Source organism: Electrona antarctica, assembly GCF_951216825.1.
Source record: "Electrona antarctica genome assembly, chromosome: 14".
Classification (NCBI taxonomy): Eukaryota; Metazoa; Chordata; class Actinopteri; order Myctophiformes; family Myctophidae; genus Electrona; species Electrona antarctica.
The window spans coordinates 24,131,915-24,145,838 of NC_136795.1; the positions used below are offsets into that span (position 1 = coordinate 24,131,915).

The 13,924-nt window shown below is 42.9% G+C and overlaps 1 protein-coding gene across 1 annotated transcript in view; it reads left to right on the forward strand.

The window, feature by feature from the left end:
• rgs9a (regulator of G protein signaling 9a) overlaps positions 1-9,208 on the forward strand; it is a 21,511-nt gene extending 12,303 nt beyond the window's left edge. Inside the window, exons 11-19 of the mRNA XM_079520407.1 lie at positions 159-221; positions 782-811; positions 1,250-1,311; positions 1,513-1,626; positions 4,429-4,544; positions 5,366-5,453; positions 5,730-5,868; positions 6,492-6,574; positions 8,131-9,208. Coding sequence (XP_079376533.1) covers positions 159-221; positions 782-811; positions 1,250-1,311; positions 1,513-1,626; positions 4,429-4,544; positions 5,366-5,453; positions 5,730-5,868; positions 6,492-6,574; positions 8,131-8,287 — 852 coding nt within the window. The 3' untranslated portion in view covers positions 8,288-9,208. The remainder of the gene's footprint in view (positions 1-158; positions 222-781; positions 812-1,249; positions 1,312-1,512; positions 1,627-4,428; positions 4,545-5,365; positions 5,454-5,729; positions 5,869-6,491; positions 6,575-8,130) is intronic.
• Positions 9,209-13,924: the final 4,716 nt, after the last annotated feature.

The following is a 13,924-nucleotide window of genomic DNA, read 5'->3' on the forward strand; positions in this document are numbered from 1 at the left end:
CAAAACATGTGTGTGTGTGTATGTGTGTGTGTGTGTGTGTGTGTGTGTGTGTGTGTGTGTGTGTGTGTGTGTGTGTGTGTGTGTGTGTGTGTGTGTTTGCGTTTGCGTGTATACGTGCGTACGTGCGTGCGTGCGTGCGTGCGTGCGTGCGTGTGTAGCGTTGGACCTACAGTGCTATGGATGTTGGTCCCGATCGCCTCATTGATCCAAACAAGGAGGAGGTAACTGGTGAGTACACACACACACAAACACACACACACACACACACACACACACACACACACACACACACACAGGGAACACCAGTTGTACATCAACGCCATGTTTTCTGTTCTCTTTCCATACAGATTCTTTCCATCTCAGCTTTTCTTTTTGGAGGATTCAAGGGTGTAAAAAAATAGACATACAGTATTGTGTTGCATGTACTTGTACCAGTGGTGGAAAAAGTACTACATTTCTCTTTACTTAAGTAAAAGTATCAATACTGCAATGTAGATATACTGATGGAGAATAAGTAAAATTATTGGAAATTGGAAATACTCAAGTAAACTACAAATACCTAAAAACTTTGCTTAAATACAGTACTTAAGTCAATGTACTTAGTTACTTTCCACCACCGGTATGTACAGTATGTTAACAGTGTTGTATCTATTCTAGTTGTAGCTAATAGCACCAGTGTGTATTTTAATGTTGACCTCTAAATAGAGGTTTATTTCCTATTTATAACAATGGATATGCTTACAATGACAAATTCATGATTTTTCTCTCTCTCATCTTTAAGAAAATCACCTTTGACCAGTACAGACGCATGGTGAGTAATAATTTCCCCTTTTAATATATATATTTTTGAAAATGTTAGCACATGATTCAGTCAAGATTATGTTTCACCTCAGTTTTCATATAAATAATGCCTTGGTGCCATTCAAGGACTTACGCAAAAAACACAGCTTGAAAAGCATTGGCAGAATCCACCCTCATAGGCAGAATTAAAGTTTGGTGTGACCGCATCCTTATAGAAGGGTCTTAATGGGTTAAAAGGTTTGAGATAAACAGATAAACAGCCCTAATCTTTACTCTGGACACTTGAGAATCAGCATCCGACACCATCATGTGATAGATTTATAGATCTGACACCATCATGTGATAGATTTATAGATCTGGTGAATTTAGAACAGTGGAAGAGGGGACACGTATACAATGACTAAAATACTAGATGATTTGAAGTAATTAAAGATGTTTTTTCTCCTAGAATATATTCTACGAGCAAGCGATCAGGAGTTCAAAGGTCAAATCTAGCGTTTCCCTTGGAGCGTAAGTATCTGTCACCTCAGGATGGCAACCTTTTATTATGTTATTTTTTACTTACAGTGCATTGTTATCCCACGATTTTTGCAACCCATTGTTTTCACCCAGTGTCAATTATCTAATGTAATCTATGTAATAATTGTGACAGGCGTAGTTAATCGGTGTGTTTCCCCCACCCCCCAACCCCTCCCTCTTGGGCTACTGCAGACTGTTGAAGTATGTCACAACCTACAAGAACCACGATCCGTTCCTGGCACCGTGTTTGCCCAGCAACCCCTGGCAGTCTGACAACGACACATACTGGAGTCTCAACATGAGACGGTAAGGGACATCCACCCCATTCATTCTCACTTTGCTTGTGACCTTGACCTTTGACCTTCTCACCCCAGCACTTCACACGATTCCCACCAGGATTCTTGACAACATGGTGCTCAGTTCTCTAGGTCAGGGGTTCTCAACCAGTGGTCCAGGGACCAACAGTGGTCCTTGAGGGGGTTGCAGGTGGTCCCCATGCAGCTAAATGGTGGACTTGATAACCGAACCTTATTAGATATTTAACACGGGTGATTTTCACATTACATTTGTGTAATTTTCATAATGTTGCTGATGTCTGAGGAGGGTGGGTATTTCAGTACCTTCATGATGCTCAGTGGCATAGAAGGTAGGTTTGTTTCCCTGCCCTGGTCTTTTTCTACCGGCAGGTGTTTAGTGATAGAGAAAAGTCCCATACACCCACAATGGTCTTTTTCCCCCAGGAATGGGTGGACCAAAGGCGAAGTTCCCAGCTCTCTCTTTTTTTTATATATATTTTTAAAATAATACCCACGTTTTTCACAGATTTTGCCCCCCCTATGATATCTATTGTTTTTTTGTTTGTTTTTTGTGAAAAGTCACGATGAAATATTAAAGAACAGTAGGCCTACCTCAAGTTGCCATGTATTGCTGTACTTCAATATATTTTGATGAGAAATGTTTTTTTATTGAATATTGTATTGAGTTTAGTTATGGTGTGACAAAAAGGTTGTTTAGTGTTCTAGGCATAAGGGGGTTCCAGGGGTTCCCCAGATACATTAGTTAATAAAGCAAGGGAACATTTTATCCACATTAAACCTATACAGTACTGTTACGGACTGTTCTGAAGTCTAGGGGCATACTGCCCGCAAAATGTATGAAAGAACAACACCGCTCATATAAGTTACAAAGTGGCTTATGCATGACTGATATTGTGTACAACGGATGACTCTGTGAGTGTGAGCACTGAATTACTTACATTAACAGATTTATAAATTAACGAATAAATAAAAGGAAGGTGATGATGGCCAGACGAACAACACTAACTCAAATCCCTAACACATAACAGATACAAAGCTACAACTGAACCTAACAAACAGAACTAAGAACTAAACAAGACTAACACTCCTCCCCAAAGGGAGTAAACTAGGGTAAGCAGAACAAAAACACAAACTAACGAAACTAAGCAGACATGACAAAAATAACAGAGCGTAGGCGGCTGGAGGGAAGACCACGCATAGCAGTGTTTCCTCCCCAAAGGGCTGACAGAGAGTGAGCTATGTAGCCAGGTAGCCGGGTCGCTACATACTAATTCCTACAAGGGTTGTGTTTATAACCACGCCCCTTGGCACGTTACGTTTACTGAGGTTAAGGTTAGGGTTAGGTTTAGGTATAGTTTTCTTGAGGTTAAGGTTAGGGTTAGGTTTAGGTAGAGTTTTACTGAGATTAAGGTTAGGGTTAGGGTTAAGGTTAGGCTGTCAATCACAGCGACTGGCCAATCACTACAGCGCGTCGAATACACAACCCGTGTAGGCTTTGGTATGTCGCAGCCGGGTCTTTGAGCTGCCACAGGACCAGTTAGCCAATAGGAGCTGATTAGGTTCCAAGCCAGGCCCCCCTCAAGACGGCAACACATTAGGGACATGTCACTCATCATCTGCAGGGACGACAGAAGCACCAAACAGTACCAGGCAATAATAGGCATCCCTTGAAACTGAAAAAATAGAATATTCTTTAAACATAATGTCAACAAAAATATTGGATGGAGGTCCCTGGCACAGAATATTTTCGGATGGCCACATATATTTATTATTAATTTGGGGTTCTTGACATGAAACAAATTGAGAACCACTCATTTAAGAAGGCACACATACATTTTCACACGAAGACTAAGCCTCTTTTCTTTTCTCACTAAGGTGTCTTATTCTGATAGGATTAAGATTAGTTTACAAACAATTAACCAGTTTGACCCTTGTGTCCAGCAGTATAAAGTAGGCTAAAACTGTTTAAGCACTTTCAACCTGGCTTCCACTGGCCATGGCATTATTGGCAAAAAAATAATAAGAATACAAATAAAATAAAATAAGAAAACACAAAATCTTTCAGAAATTTTCTAAAATGTTTAGTAGGGCTTAAAGGAGCACGTCACCCTGCAGTGAAAGTTTTACTGGGCTAAACAAAAAAACAATAAAAGCAGTCAGAGGGGTGTGTTGTGATGCCCAAAACGTTTTCAATTAATCATTTAGGCATGGAGTTGGAAAACCTTGTCTGAACCCCTCCAATCTTCCTGTAGCAGCACAGACTGGGCTTCTCTGCCCCCAGCCAAGTTTATAGGCCTGCAGAGTGTCTAGTTTTGAAGATACAGACTCTGCTAAGCAAAAGTGAACAGGGCCAAACTGGGCTTATTTCGCTGTGAAAGTGACATTTAGGCACGGAGTTGGAAAACCTTGTCTGAACCCCTCCAATCTTCCTGTAGCAGCACAGACTGGGCTTCTCTGCCCCCAGCCAAGTTTATAGGCCTGCAGAGTGTCTAGTTTTGAAGATACAGACTCTGCTAAGCAAAAGTGAACAGGGCCAAACTGGGCTTATTTCGCTGTGAAAGTGACATTTAGGCACGGAGTTGGAAAACCTTGTCTGAACCCCTCCAATCTTCCTGTAGCAGCACAGACTGGGCTTCTCTGCCCCCAGCCAAGTTTATAGGCCTGCAGAGTGTCTAGTTTTGAAGATACAGTTATATGCAACTGCTTACTCTGCATGATGGCTGGGCCGGCAATTTGGATTGGAATCCAATTCCAATTCTGCCCTAACTGTAATGTCTTCATGTGTCCACAGGGTGGAAGTCCCCACTAAGACTCGTGTGGAACGCTGGTCCTTCAGCTTCTGGGAGCTTCTCAGTGACCTGCGTGGACGAGACGACTTCAAAGTATTCCTCAAGAGAGAATTCAGTGGTGAGTCTGTGTGTGTGTGTGTGTGTGTGTGTGTGTGTGTGTGTGTGTGTGTGTGTGTGTGTGTGTGTGTGTGTGTGTGTGTGTGTGTGTGTGTGTGTGTGTGTGTGTGTGTGTGTGTGTGTGTGTGTGTGTGTGTGTGTGTGTGTGTGTGTGGGCGACTGTGGCTCAAGAGGTAGAGCAGGTCGTCCAATGATCCATGGGTCGGCGGTTCGAATCCCGGCTCCTCCTGTCTACATGTCGAAGTGTCCTTGGGCAAGACACTGAACCCCAAATTGCTCCCGATGTGCTGGTTGGTACCTTGCAAGGCTTCCGCCGCAATCGGTGTATGAATGTGTGTGTGAATGGGTGAATGTAATGCACAATCTATGTAAAGCGCCTTGGATAAAGGCGCTATATAAATGCACCATTTACCATTTACCATTTATGTGAGTTCATGTGTGCAAGTTTCTATTGCAAAGGCCAAAGGTCACATATACATAACTCCTTCCAACAAGTTTTCTTCGGTAAAGGGAGGTGAACAGTGAACTACAAAATTGACATTATATTATTCGGAACCAATGATACTAATTAAGGCTAGCTGCCAGTGTGTCACATGCTGAAAATAGTGTGTGTGTGTGTGTGTGTGTGTGTGTGTGTGTGTGTGTGTGTGTGTGTGTGTGTGTGTGTGTGTGTGTGTGTGTGTGTGTGCGCGCGCGTGCCTGCCTGCCTGCCTGCGTGCCTGCGTGCGTGCGTGCGTGCGTGCGTGCGTGCGTGCGTGCGTGCGTGCGTGCGTGCGTGCGTGCGTGCGTGCGTGCGTGCGTGCGTGCGTGCGTGCGTGCCAGGGGAGAACTTGGCCTTCTGGGAAGTGGCAGAGGAGATGAAGTTCGGAGCTGCGTCATCCATGACGTCACAAGCTGCGATCATTTTCAAGTGAGTAGGTTGAGCACAGCGTGCGTGCGTGCGTGCGTGCTATTGTCTATACTCAGTCTTTTGTGAGCAACTCAGTTTTTTAGTTGCTTCATTCAGTATTTAGACACTTGATATTAAATTCATCAGACACACCTATATAAACCCAACTTCAAACTCCATTTACAGTATTGGTGTGTGTGTGTGTGTGTGTGTGTGTGTGTGTGTGTGTGTGTGTGTGTGTGTGTGTGTGTGTGTGTGTGTGTGTGTGTGTGTGTGTGTGTGTGTGTGTGTGTGTAGGACCTTCCTGGCCCCCGGCGCCCCTCGTTGGATCAACATAGACGGTCGTACCATGGGGCTGACCGTGAAGGGCCTGGACCATCCTCACCGCTACGTTCTGGACGCTGCACAGACGCACGTCTTCCTGCTGATGAAGAAGGTGTGTCTGACGCACATTACGTTGACACGCACGCATGCACGCACGCACGCACGCACGCACGCACGCACGCACGCACGCACGCACGCACGCACGCACGCACGCACGCACGCACACACACACACACACACACACACACACACTCTGGACCTCTCATACAGTGGGTCAAGAGATTAACTGGGCAGTGGGCACTATAAACAATCTACCATTGCATTGCCATCAGGTACCCTGATAGTGCTTTAATAGCAACTAGTAATATGCATGTAAGGTTTAGTTTGAACAGCTGGACAACTTTTGTCTCCAGCTCCAGCTCCATATACGTATAGCCTGGGCCTTAAGATGCCATCAAAGAAAGCTTTTCTTTTTTTTACATGTTAGGTTTTTACAGTTGTTGCACAGAAATTAAGTAATTTTACATGAAAAAGGCTTGGGGGGAAGATAAATCATTAAAAAATAGATTTTTTGTTCATTTGTCATTATCGTGATACATATCGTATCGTGAGTTGAGTGTATGTGTTACATGCTTACTGATTAGTTCACAACTTTTCGTGAGTAGTAGTAGTAGTAGTATTACTTGAAACACATGTGCTGTAGTTTGTTGTAAGGGAATGTTTGCTCTGCTACAGGATACCTTCTTCAGATACCTGAAGTCTCCCGTCTATAAAGAGATGCAGAAGAAAGCCCTGAACCCAGAGCCTCATAACTTCAGGTTGGTATGCGTTCTTCATACAAGTCCGGAAAATTACTCAGTTACTCAAGTACTGTGCTTATTAAGTAACATTTCTGTTGTGTATTTCATATAGAAGATATATCGGAAATGTACTACATATCGTGAGAGACGGCATTTATCGAGGTAAATAAATTCTAGTCAGTCTATTTGCTGATTGGGCAATCCCATCGGCAAAGCACCGTGGAGTGGCGAGGTCATGTTGAGCACAGCTGCTCCTCCCCGCCCCTCTCAACTGAACATGTTCTGTTTATATAAAAAACTTCCCAGTAGCCTAATATTATTGCATTTAGGCTATGTGCAATAATAATGCTCAAAGTCAAAGTTCAGAGGGATAATATATTTTGTTAGGCGAGCTAGATATTAGTTTTACATATTGAATTACTGTCTTTAGTTTGCTAAACTTAACCTGAAGCAAAAAGACATTAAAACTATATAGGCCTACTGCAATTGTTTTCGTGCATCATTGCTCTAGGCCAGTTAATCTAAGCTAAAAAGGGGCGTGACCCAAAATAAATTGCAATAGTAATCGTTTTTTATGATCCTTACGGTCATCCAAATAACATATTAAAAATGGAAAACATTGTGGTAAATGGTAAATTCAGGGGTTGAACGTTGGGGTACCATTGGAAACTTATAAGGCAAAAAATGTCAAATTTGAATTATGCTTTAATTAACCTCTTAAACCCCAGGGGGGTCCGGGGGGGAAATCCGCAACATCAGAGTTGGAACCGGAGACCAATTGGGTCTCCATTGCCCCGCTGAGCGCTGTTCAGAGGTGGACAGCTGCTGCCCCCGCCGGCGGGGGCAATGGGGCTCAAGAGGTTTTAAATAGCATGTGACATGTCAAACTAGTAGGCATGTAACGATTCACTCAACTCACGATACGATTCGTATCACGATATGAGGTTCACGATACGATTTTTCACGATATTAAAAAATATACATATTTTAATGAGAAATTACCGTTTTAATTTTATATAATTTATCTTCCCCCCTGAGATTTTTTATTTAACTACATTGCAAAAGAAGTAGCATTACTTTTGACAGTGCAGAAACATAATTGCCTTCCTTGATGAGCATCAACGACCATCATCACCTGGGCACAGACACAGACACACACAGCTCCCCTCTACAGTGCTCTACTACTGAAAGTGACTATCATTTCTCTCCAAAAGCACTTGAATATGATGGAATATGACTAAAGCTCATATTTCACATCACACACTAGCCCCCCCCCCCCCCCCCCCATTTCAATGAATCGATTCATATCGTCGGGATTAATATCGATATATATCGATATACGATATATCGTTACATGCCTACAAACTAGGGGTTATTCATGATTCTGAATCCATTGCCCAAATGTGATGACCTCATCACATTTGTGAAGACGGCTATGGCCGTTTTTAGCCCAAGGAGTGTTTTTCGTGCAAAACCGATGCTTGGGAATGGGTTCAGAATCATGAATAACCCCTAGTTTGACATGTTGAGGGTGGTCTCTACTCCTGAACCTACGTTGTTTTTGTCCACCTCAGTGAAGCCCAGTTGCAGCAGAACGCCAGCAGCAGAAACCCAGGCATCAGTCCCATCATCCTGTGGCAACAGGAAGAGGTGGAGCTCGCCAAGGCGGCCTTGGCCTCCGCCCCCATCGACGTCAAGGCTGTGATGAGCAAGATAGACAGGAAGAAATAAGACCTACTGTACGCCCAGGGACAATAGGCTGCACAGCAGCCATATTGGAAAGAAATATTACTTCACTGGTAAACGCTGTGTTTCATTTAATGTAGTGCAGTGTTTCTCAAACTTTTTAATTTCATGGTAGCCAGACACCTGGTCGGGAACCACTGACGTAAATCATCCATTATCAACTGAATGATGTTCTTCTTTAGTTGAAAATATTTGTCAAGACAATGACGCAGTCCGGTGGTGAAGTTTAATGCCTGATTTACACGCCCTAACCCTGTAGTAAAATGGTGTTGATTGCCTACAACACCATTCTTGACGGCAATCAACGCTGTTGTGCGATGGAGTGTAAATTGAGCTTACTGTAAATTAGCGAGAGGCCACCCTAGAGACAGATGTCAATGCTATTATAGAGACATCCCTGATGATGAACTAGTGACAATCTTTTAATCATTTGACAGGTGTGAATCTGACAACTAAATGAATGATGCCCTTGTCTCTGTTGAGCTAAAAGAAGGAAATGACACGTGCAGTTTGAGTGTTTTCACAGATACTGTACGTCACTATCAGTTCAGCACAGATGGATTGTGTCTAGGTAGTTTGTATATGCACTGTACGTCTGGATTAAGAAAATATTCCACTTAATAGGTCAATCGAAGAGGCACTATCAAGGTGTCAATCATGAAAGAATTATGTTAAGTTAAACCATGATGCTTTTGACTTAACATGTTTGAGTGTATTATTGGAGTATATAGATTATTACTAGTATGATATGAGTGAAAAGTGTTTTAAGAAGGTACTAGGTGATTTTTCATTTGATGCACTGTGCAGACCAGTACATTTTCAGATCAACACCAAAAATGTTTCAGGTTAGCCTCTCATATATGTAATATCCTGCTTATTACACGGCTACTTAATAAATACATGAATAAATTGTATTCCATTGATTTATGCCAGGGTATACGGCCGTGACCATCTGAGGTCCCTGAAGATGGTCTACTGACCGAAACGTTCCCTTAATAAAGTTGCCCTTATTGTGCAAGTCATGGGCCATTTTATTGTAGTCTAGACATCTGTACCCTGCCTACACACCCACCTACTGTATAAGTGCTGCATCACTTTGATACCACATCGCTCAGAAGCTGTGTGTGTATGTGTGTGTGTGTGTGTGTGTGTGTGTGTGTGTGTGCGTGCGTGCGTGCGTGTGTGTGTGCGTGCGTGCGTGCGTGCGTAATTATATACACAGTATATACAAATCTAAATGTATTTTGTGGAAAAGAGACCCCTTGGTTGTACGGCTGTACAGCCTGTAAGTAAGCAAAGACTTAATCAGATCGGTGAACCAATAGGATCCACCGACGTGATCTCGACGACACCCGCCTCTCTATACCAGAAATCACACCCCTGTGTGCTCATGTCTGACCCCTGAACAGTGTCTGGTCTGGGCCAGGCTACCCCTGTGTGCTCATGTCTGACCCCTGAACAGTGTCTGGTCTGGGCCAGGCTACCCCTGTGTGCTCATGCCTGACCCCTGAACAGTGTTTGGTCCAAGTCTGGATGTTACGTCTGTGACATCCAATGTCCACCCACCCTCTAGGCAATTTTAATATAGCATACATGTATTTGCCTCTCTTATAGACCTGTAATTTGACACTCAGAGAATTAAGGTGTTATTTTTAATATGTTAGTTTAATCTGGTATAGAAAACTGGATCAAGGTGATCAGTAAACAAATATATCTAGCCTATATAAACTTCACATTTATTCACAACAAATATTGCATTTCTGCTTCTATGTCTTGGTGGCACCGCGACCCATGATGGACTTCTTAGTGTTTCTCTCAGGTTTCAAAAGCATTATATAACACTTCGGTCCAAACAGCGCCACCAAAAGGCCAAAACTGGATGCTAAAATAGCAAATACCTCCACTACATCTGCATATTTTCCTGGAGAGCTGATATATGCTGGGATGAAGGCTATCCACACGGCACAGAAGATCAACATGCTGAAAGTGATTAACTTGGCTTCATTGAAGTTGTCTGGAAGATTCCTTGCCATGAATGCTAGGACGAAGCTAAGTACTGCTAGCAAACCAATATAACCTAGCAGCACTGCAAAACCAACTGTTGATCCCACTTCACACTCATAGACTATCTTATCAATGTTGTATTGTGTGTTTTTATGAGGGGTTGGTGAGGCAGACAGAAGCCAGGCTGTGCAGATTATTGCCTGGATGGAAGTAAGAACCAGAACTGTTCCTCTCTGCTGCATAGCTCCAAACCACTTGATAATGGCTGCACCCCCAGGCTTGGAGGCCTTGAACACAGCCAACACCACCATAGTCTTTACCAGGATACATGAGATGCACAGCACAAAGCTGATCCCAAACACTGCATGCCTCAGCTGACAAGTCCAGAGTCTGGGACGACCAATGAACAGAAGTGAGCACAGGAAACACAGTATGAGTGACATCAACAGTTGGAAGCTGAGTTCTGAGTTGTTGGCGCGTACCATGGGCGTGTCTCGATGATAGACGAAGATTCCAATGACAACGGCAGAGATAAGCGTACCTAGCAATGAGAAGGTTGTCAAGGAGATACCCAGGGCCTCATGGTAGGAGAGGAACTCCACGCTCTTAGGCACACAGTGGTCACGCTGGGGACTGGACCAGAAGTCCTTTGGACAACTGGTACACTCTGTTGAGTCTAACAAAGAAGAGAATATTAAAGGGACAGAAAAGGACAATATCAGTCTTCTTAACCCGAGGACCCGATTCTGTTTTCTAAGAAAAAATACAACAAAAACAATATGTTGCTATATCAGTGGACCCCCAAAATTATATATATTTGGCCTTGGACCCCCATCTCAGAATATCACTTCTTGCTGCTTTATGAACTTGTAGATCTGCTATGAAAAATCTGTGCAAATCTTTGAATATATAGATATTTCTTTAAAAGCAACCATTACACATCAAATCTTTGCTTCTCGGGGACACTGGGGGTCACTTTGTGCCGTGCTATGAGCTTGTATATCTGCTATTCTTTTAATAGCCAAAGTATAAAATCTTGGTCAAAGTGTTTACACAGATGCTTTCCCGGTTTTAACGGGTTAAAAATAATCTGTACATAATGTAAATCTACCAGTCTCATGTAATCTGTACATGCAGTACATAATGTAAATCTACCAGTCTCATTGCTGATCTCTCCTTCAGAACAAGCAATGCAGTCGAAGCAGCAGACAGGTTCCCCTTTCCTTCTGGCCAGACGGGTTCCAGGGGAACAGCTCTCACTGCACACTGACCGAAGTGGCTAAAGAGGAAAGTAACAATCAGTTTCAGTCCAAACTAAATTACCTTCACATCAGGAGCTCGACAATAGCTCGACAAAGCCAAAGTGACCTTATTGGAGTCAAAGTTCCAGAAGATTCTGTCCTCATCAAGGATGAGTGCAGCCCCCGCCGAGGCTGACCTCTTGAACACACCCACACTCTGTATATGAATTGTGCTTCCTTCAGGCAGCCACGACCAGTTCATGATATCCATGATTGGTTCGGCTTCACTGTTCCCGTCAAATGATACCTGATCACCATAGGTTGTGGTGAAGTTGACCTTTTCCAGGTAATACACAAGCTAGAACAGGTGATGAACACAATTAAGATCAAGAGATTAAAAAGAGAAAAAAATAAGGAAAAGATACACAATATAGTGACACTGACAGGAGCTGTTTATGTGCATTACTGTATGGGGAGGGAGGCTCCCTGCACAGAATACCTGCAAAAATATATGTAAATATGTGAAGAAATGTGTAAATAATCATTCTAAGACAATTATTGGTACAGGTTCATCCTAGTATGACAATCTCATGCTTTGTGCCAAAGTCAGTATGTACATGTATATTCATTATTATTGCACATTAAATCCAACTAGAAACTCCAGTAAACTATTTATTAATATCACACCTGCCATGGCTGGACTGTATGCAAACTGGCACAGCTGTGGCCAGTGAAAGGCCCTCTTCCTGGCTCACACTGCAGCATGTCATGGAGGGCATGGGCCAGAGCATACACAGCTCTGTACACGTTAGATTCTGCCCTGAGCTCCGCCACATCCAACAGTTTGGTTCCTGCTGTTGCCAGGTCCTCTTGTCCAGTACACACTTTTCCACCAGCGTCCGCCCACTCTGGCGGAAGGGGCGCATATTTACACTGAAATGTGTGCTCCCAAAACTGCCTCACCTGAAGAAACAAAGTTGAGAGTTAAACAGAAATATAATATCTTGTGAATATTTAAAAACAGTCATCAGACAACGCCACAGCGGATGTGATCTTCCATCCAACCAAGACTTATACACACACAGAATCATCAATGGGCAGTGTGGGCGGGGCATCAAGGCATAATTTATTGAGGGAGGCAAAAAGGCCAAACTGAGGGGCAACAGTGGCCATTGTCTCTGTTAAATTATTTCCCTGGTGGTCACCCCAACAACGGATTGTCTCAGCATATATGCCACTAAACCTAGTTATGTGACGCCCCCCTAATCACCGCTTTTCAGGGCAGCTGAGACACCTGGCTGCTGGCTGATTAATAAGGGGCCGTACACGGCCATCAGTAGCTGGCTGGCTTATAGTTGCCTTGGTGGTGTGTTGGGTCATGGGTGTGGGAGAATGTCATTGACGGCATCTGACGGTGGGATAGGTCATTTTTATGTACCTACCTATGTTGAAATTAAACCAAAACGACTCACTATGATATTTTCATGGCTGTTGTCAAGGTCATTGTCGGGATGTATTTTCAACAAGAAGTCCTTGAAGCCCGGTATGTCTCCTCGGCGCAGTGCGACACCCAGGCTGCCTCTCAGGTAGGGAACGTAGCGAGGAACCTGGAGGTATGTGGCCTCTGCGAAGCCCACGTGAGATATCCACTGTAGACCTGTCACCTTCTGCTTCACCACCTGTTGATAGGGATCAACAACACGTATAATAATAATATACAGTCTGTAAACTATTACACAAATGCAAACTAATACAAGTACATAATATATAACAATATAACATTTAGTTTTAGTGTGAATGGTTTCATTATTTGCTTATGTGCAGAGAAAATAAATACACAATTACTGAGCATTATTCTCATGAACCTGAGATTGATTAAATTGCAGTGCATATACAAAATGCTTGCAATTTAAGGTAGGGTAAGTGATCTTTTTTTGGTTAATCTTTTATTTATTTATATAAAAGCACTATATCATTGCTATAAACAGTAAGGGGTCGCCCTGTCTCTCCAGCTCTTTGATGAACAGAAAATACATTTTCATGTAGGCCTAGGTGACAAATGTCCTGCCAATCAGGAGAGAGTACCCATTTATCAGCTTCATTTTTATAGTGTTTCAGTTCCAATGTTCTCTGCTAATTTCTTTGTGTAATCACCAATTGCATTTCTGTATCCTCATGGAGTTCTCTATCCTGGTTGGATAAAATTGGTATCCGACCTGAAATTACATTTTCTGTTTACGAAAGAGTTAGAGAGACATGGAGAGTCCTGTTACTGAACAAACACTGTATACAGTAGGCTAGAGTATCAACGAGTATCATAACATAGAGCTATTTAACACATTTTAACCAAAGAAAATCACTTACTCTACCTTTGAAT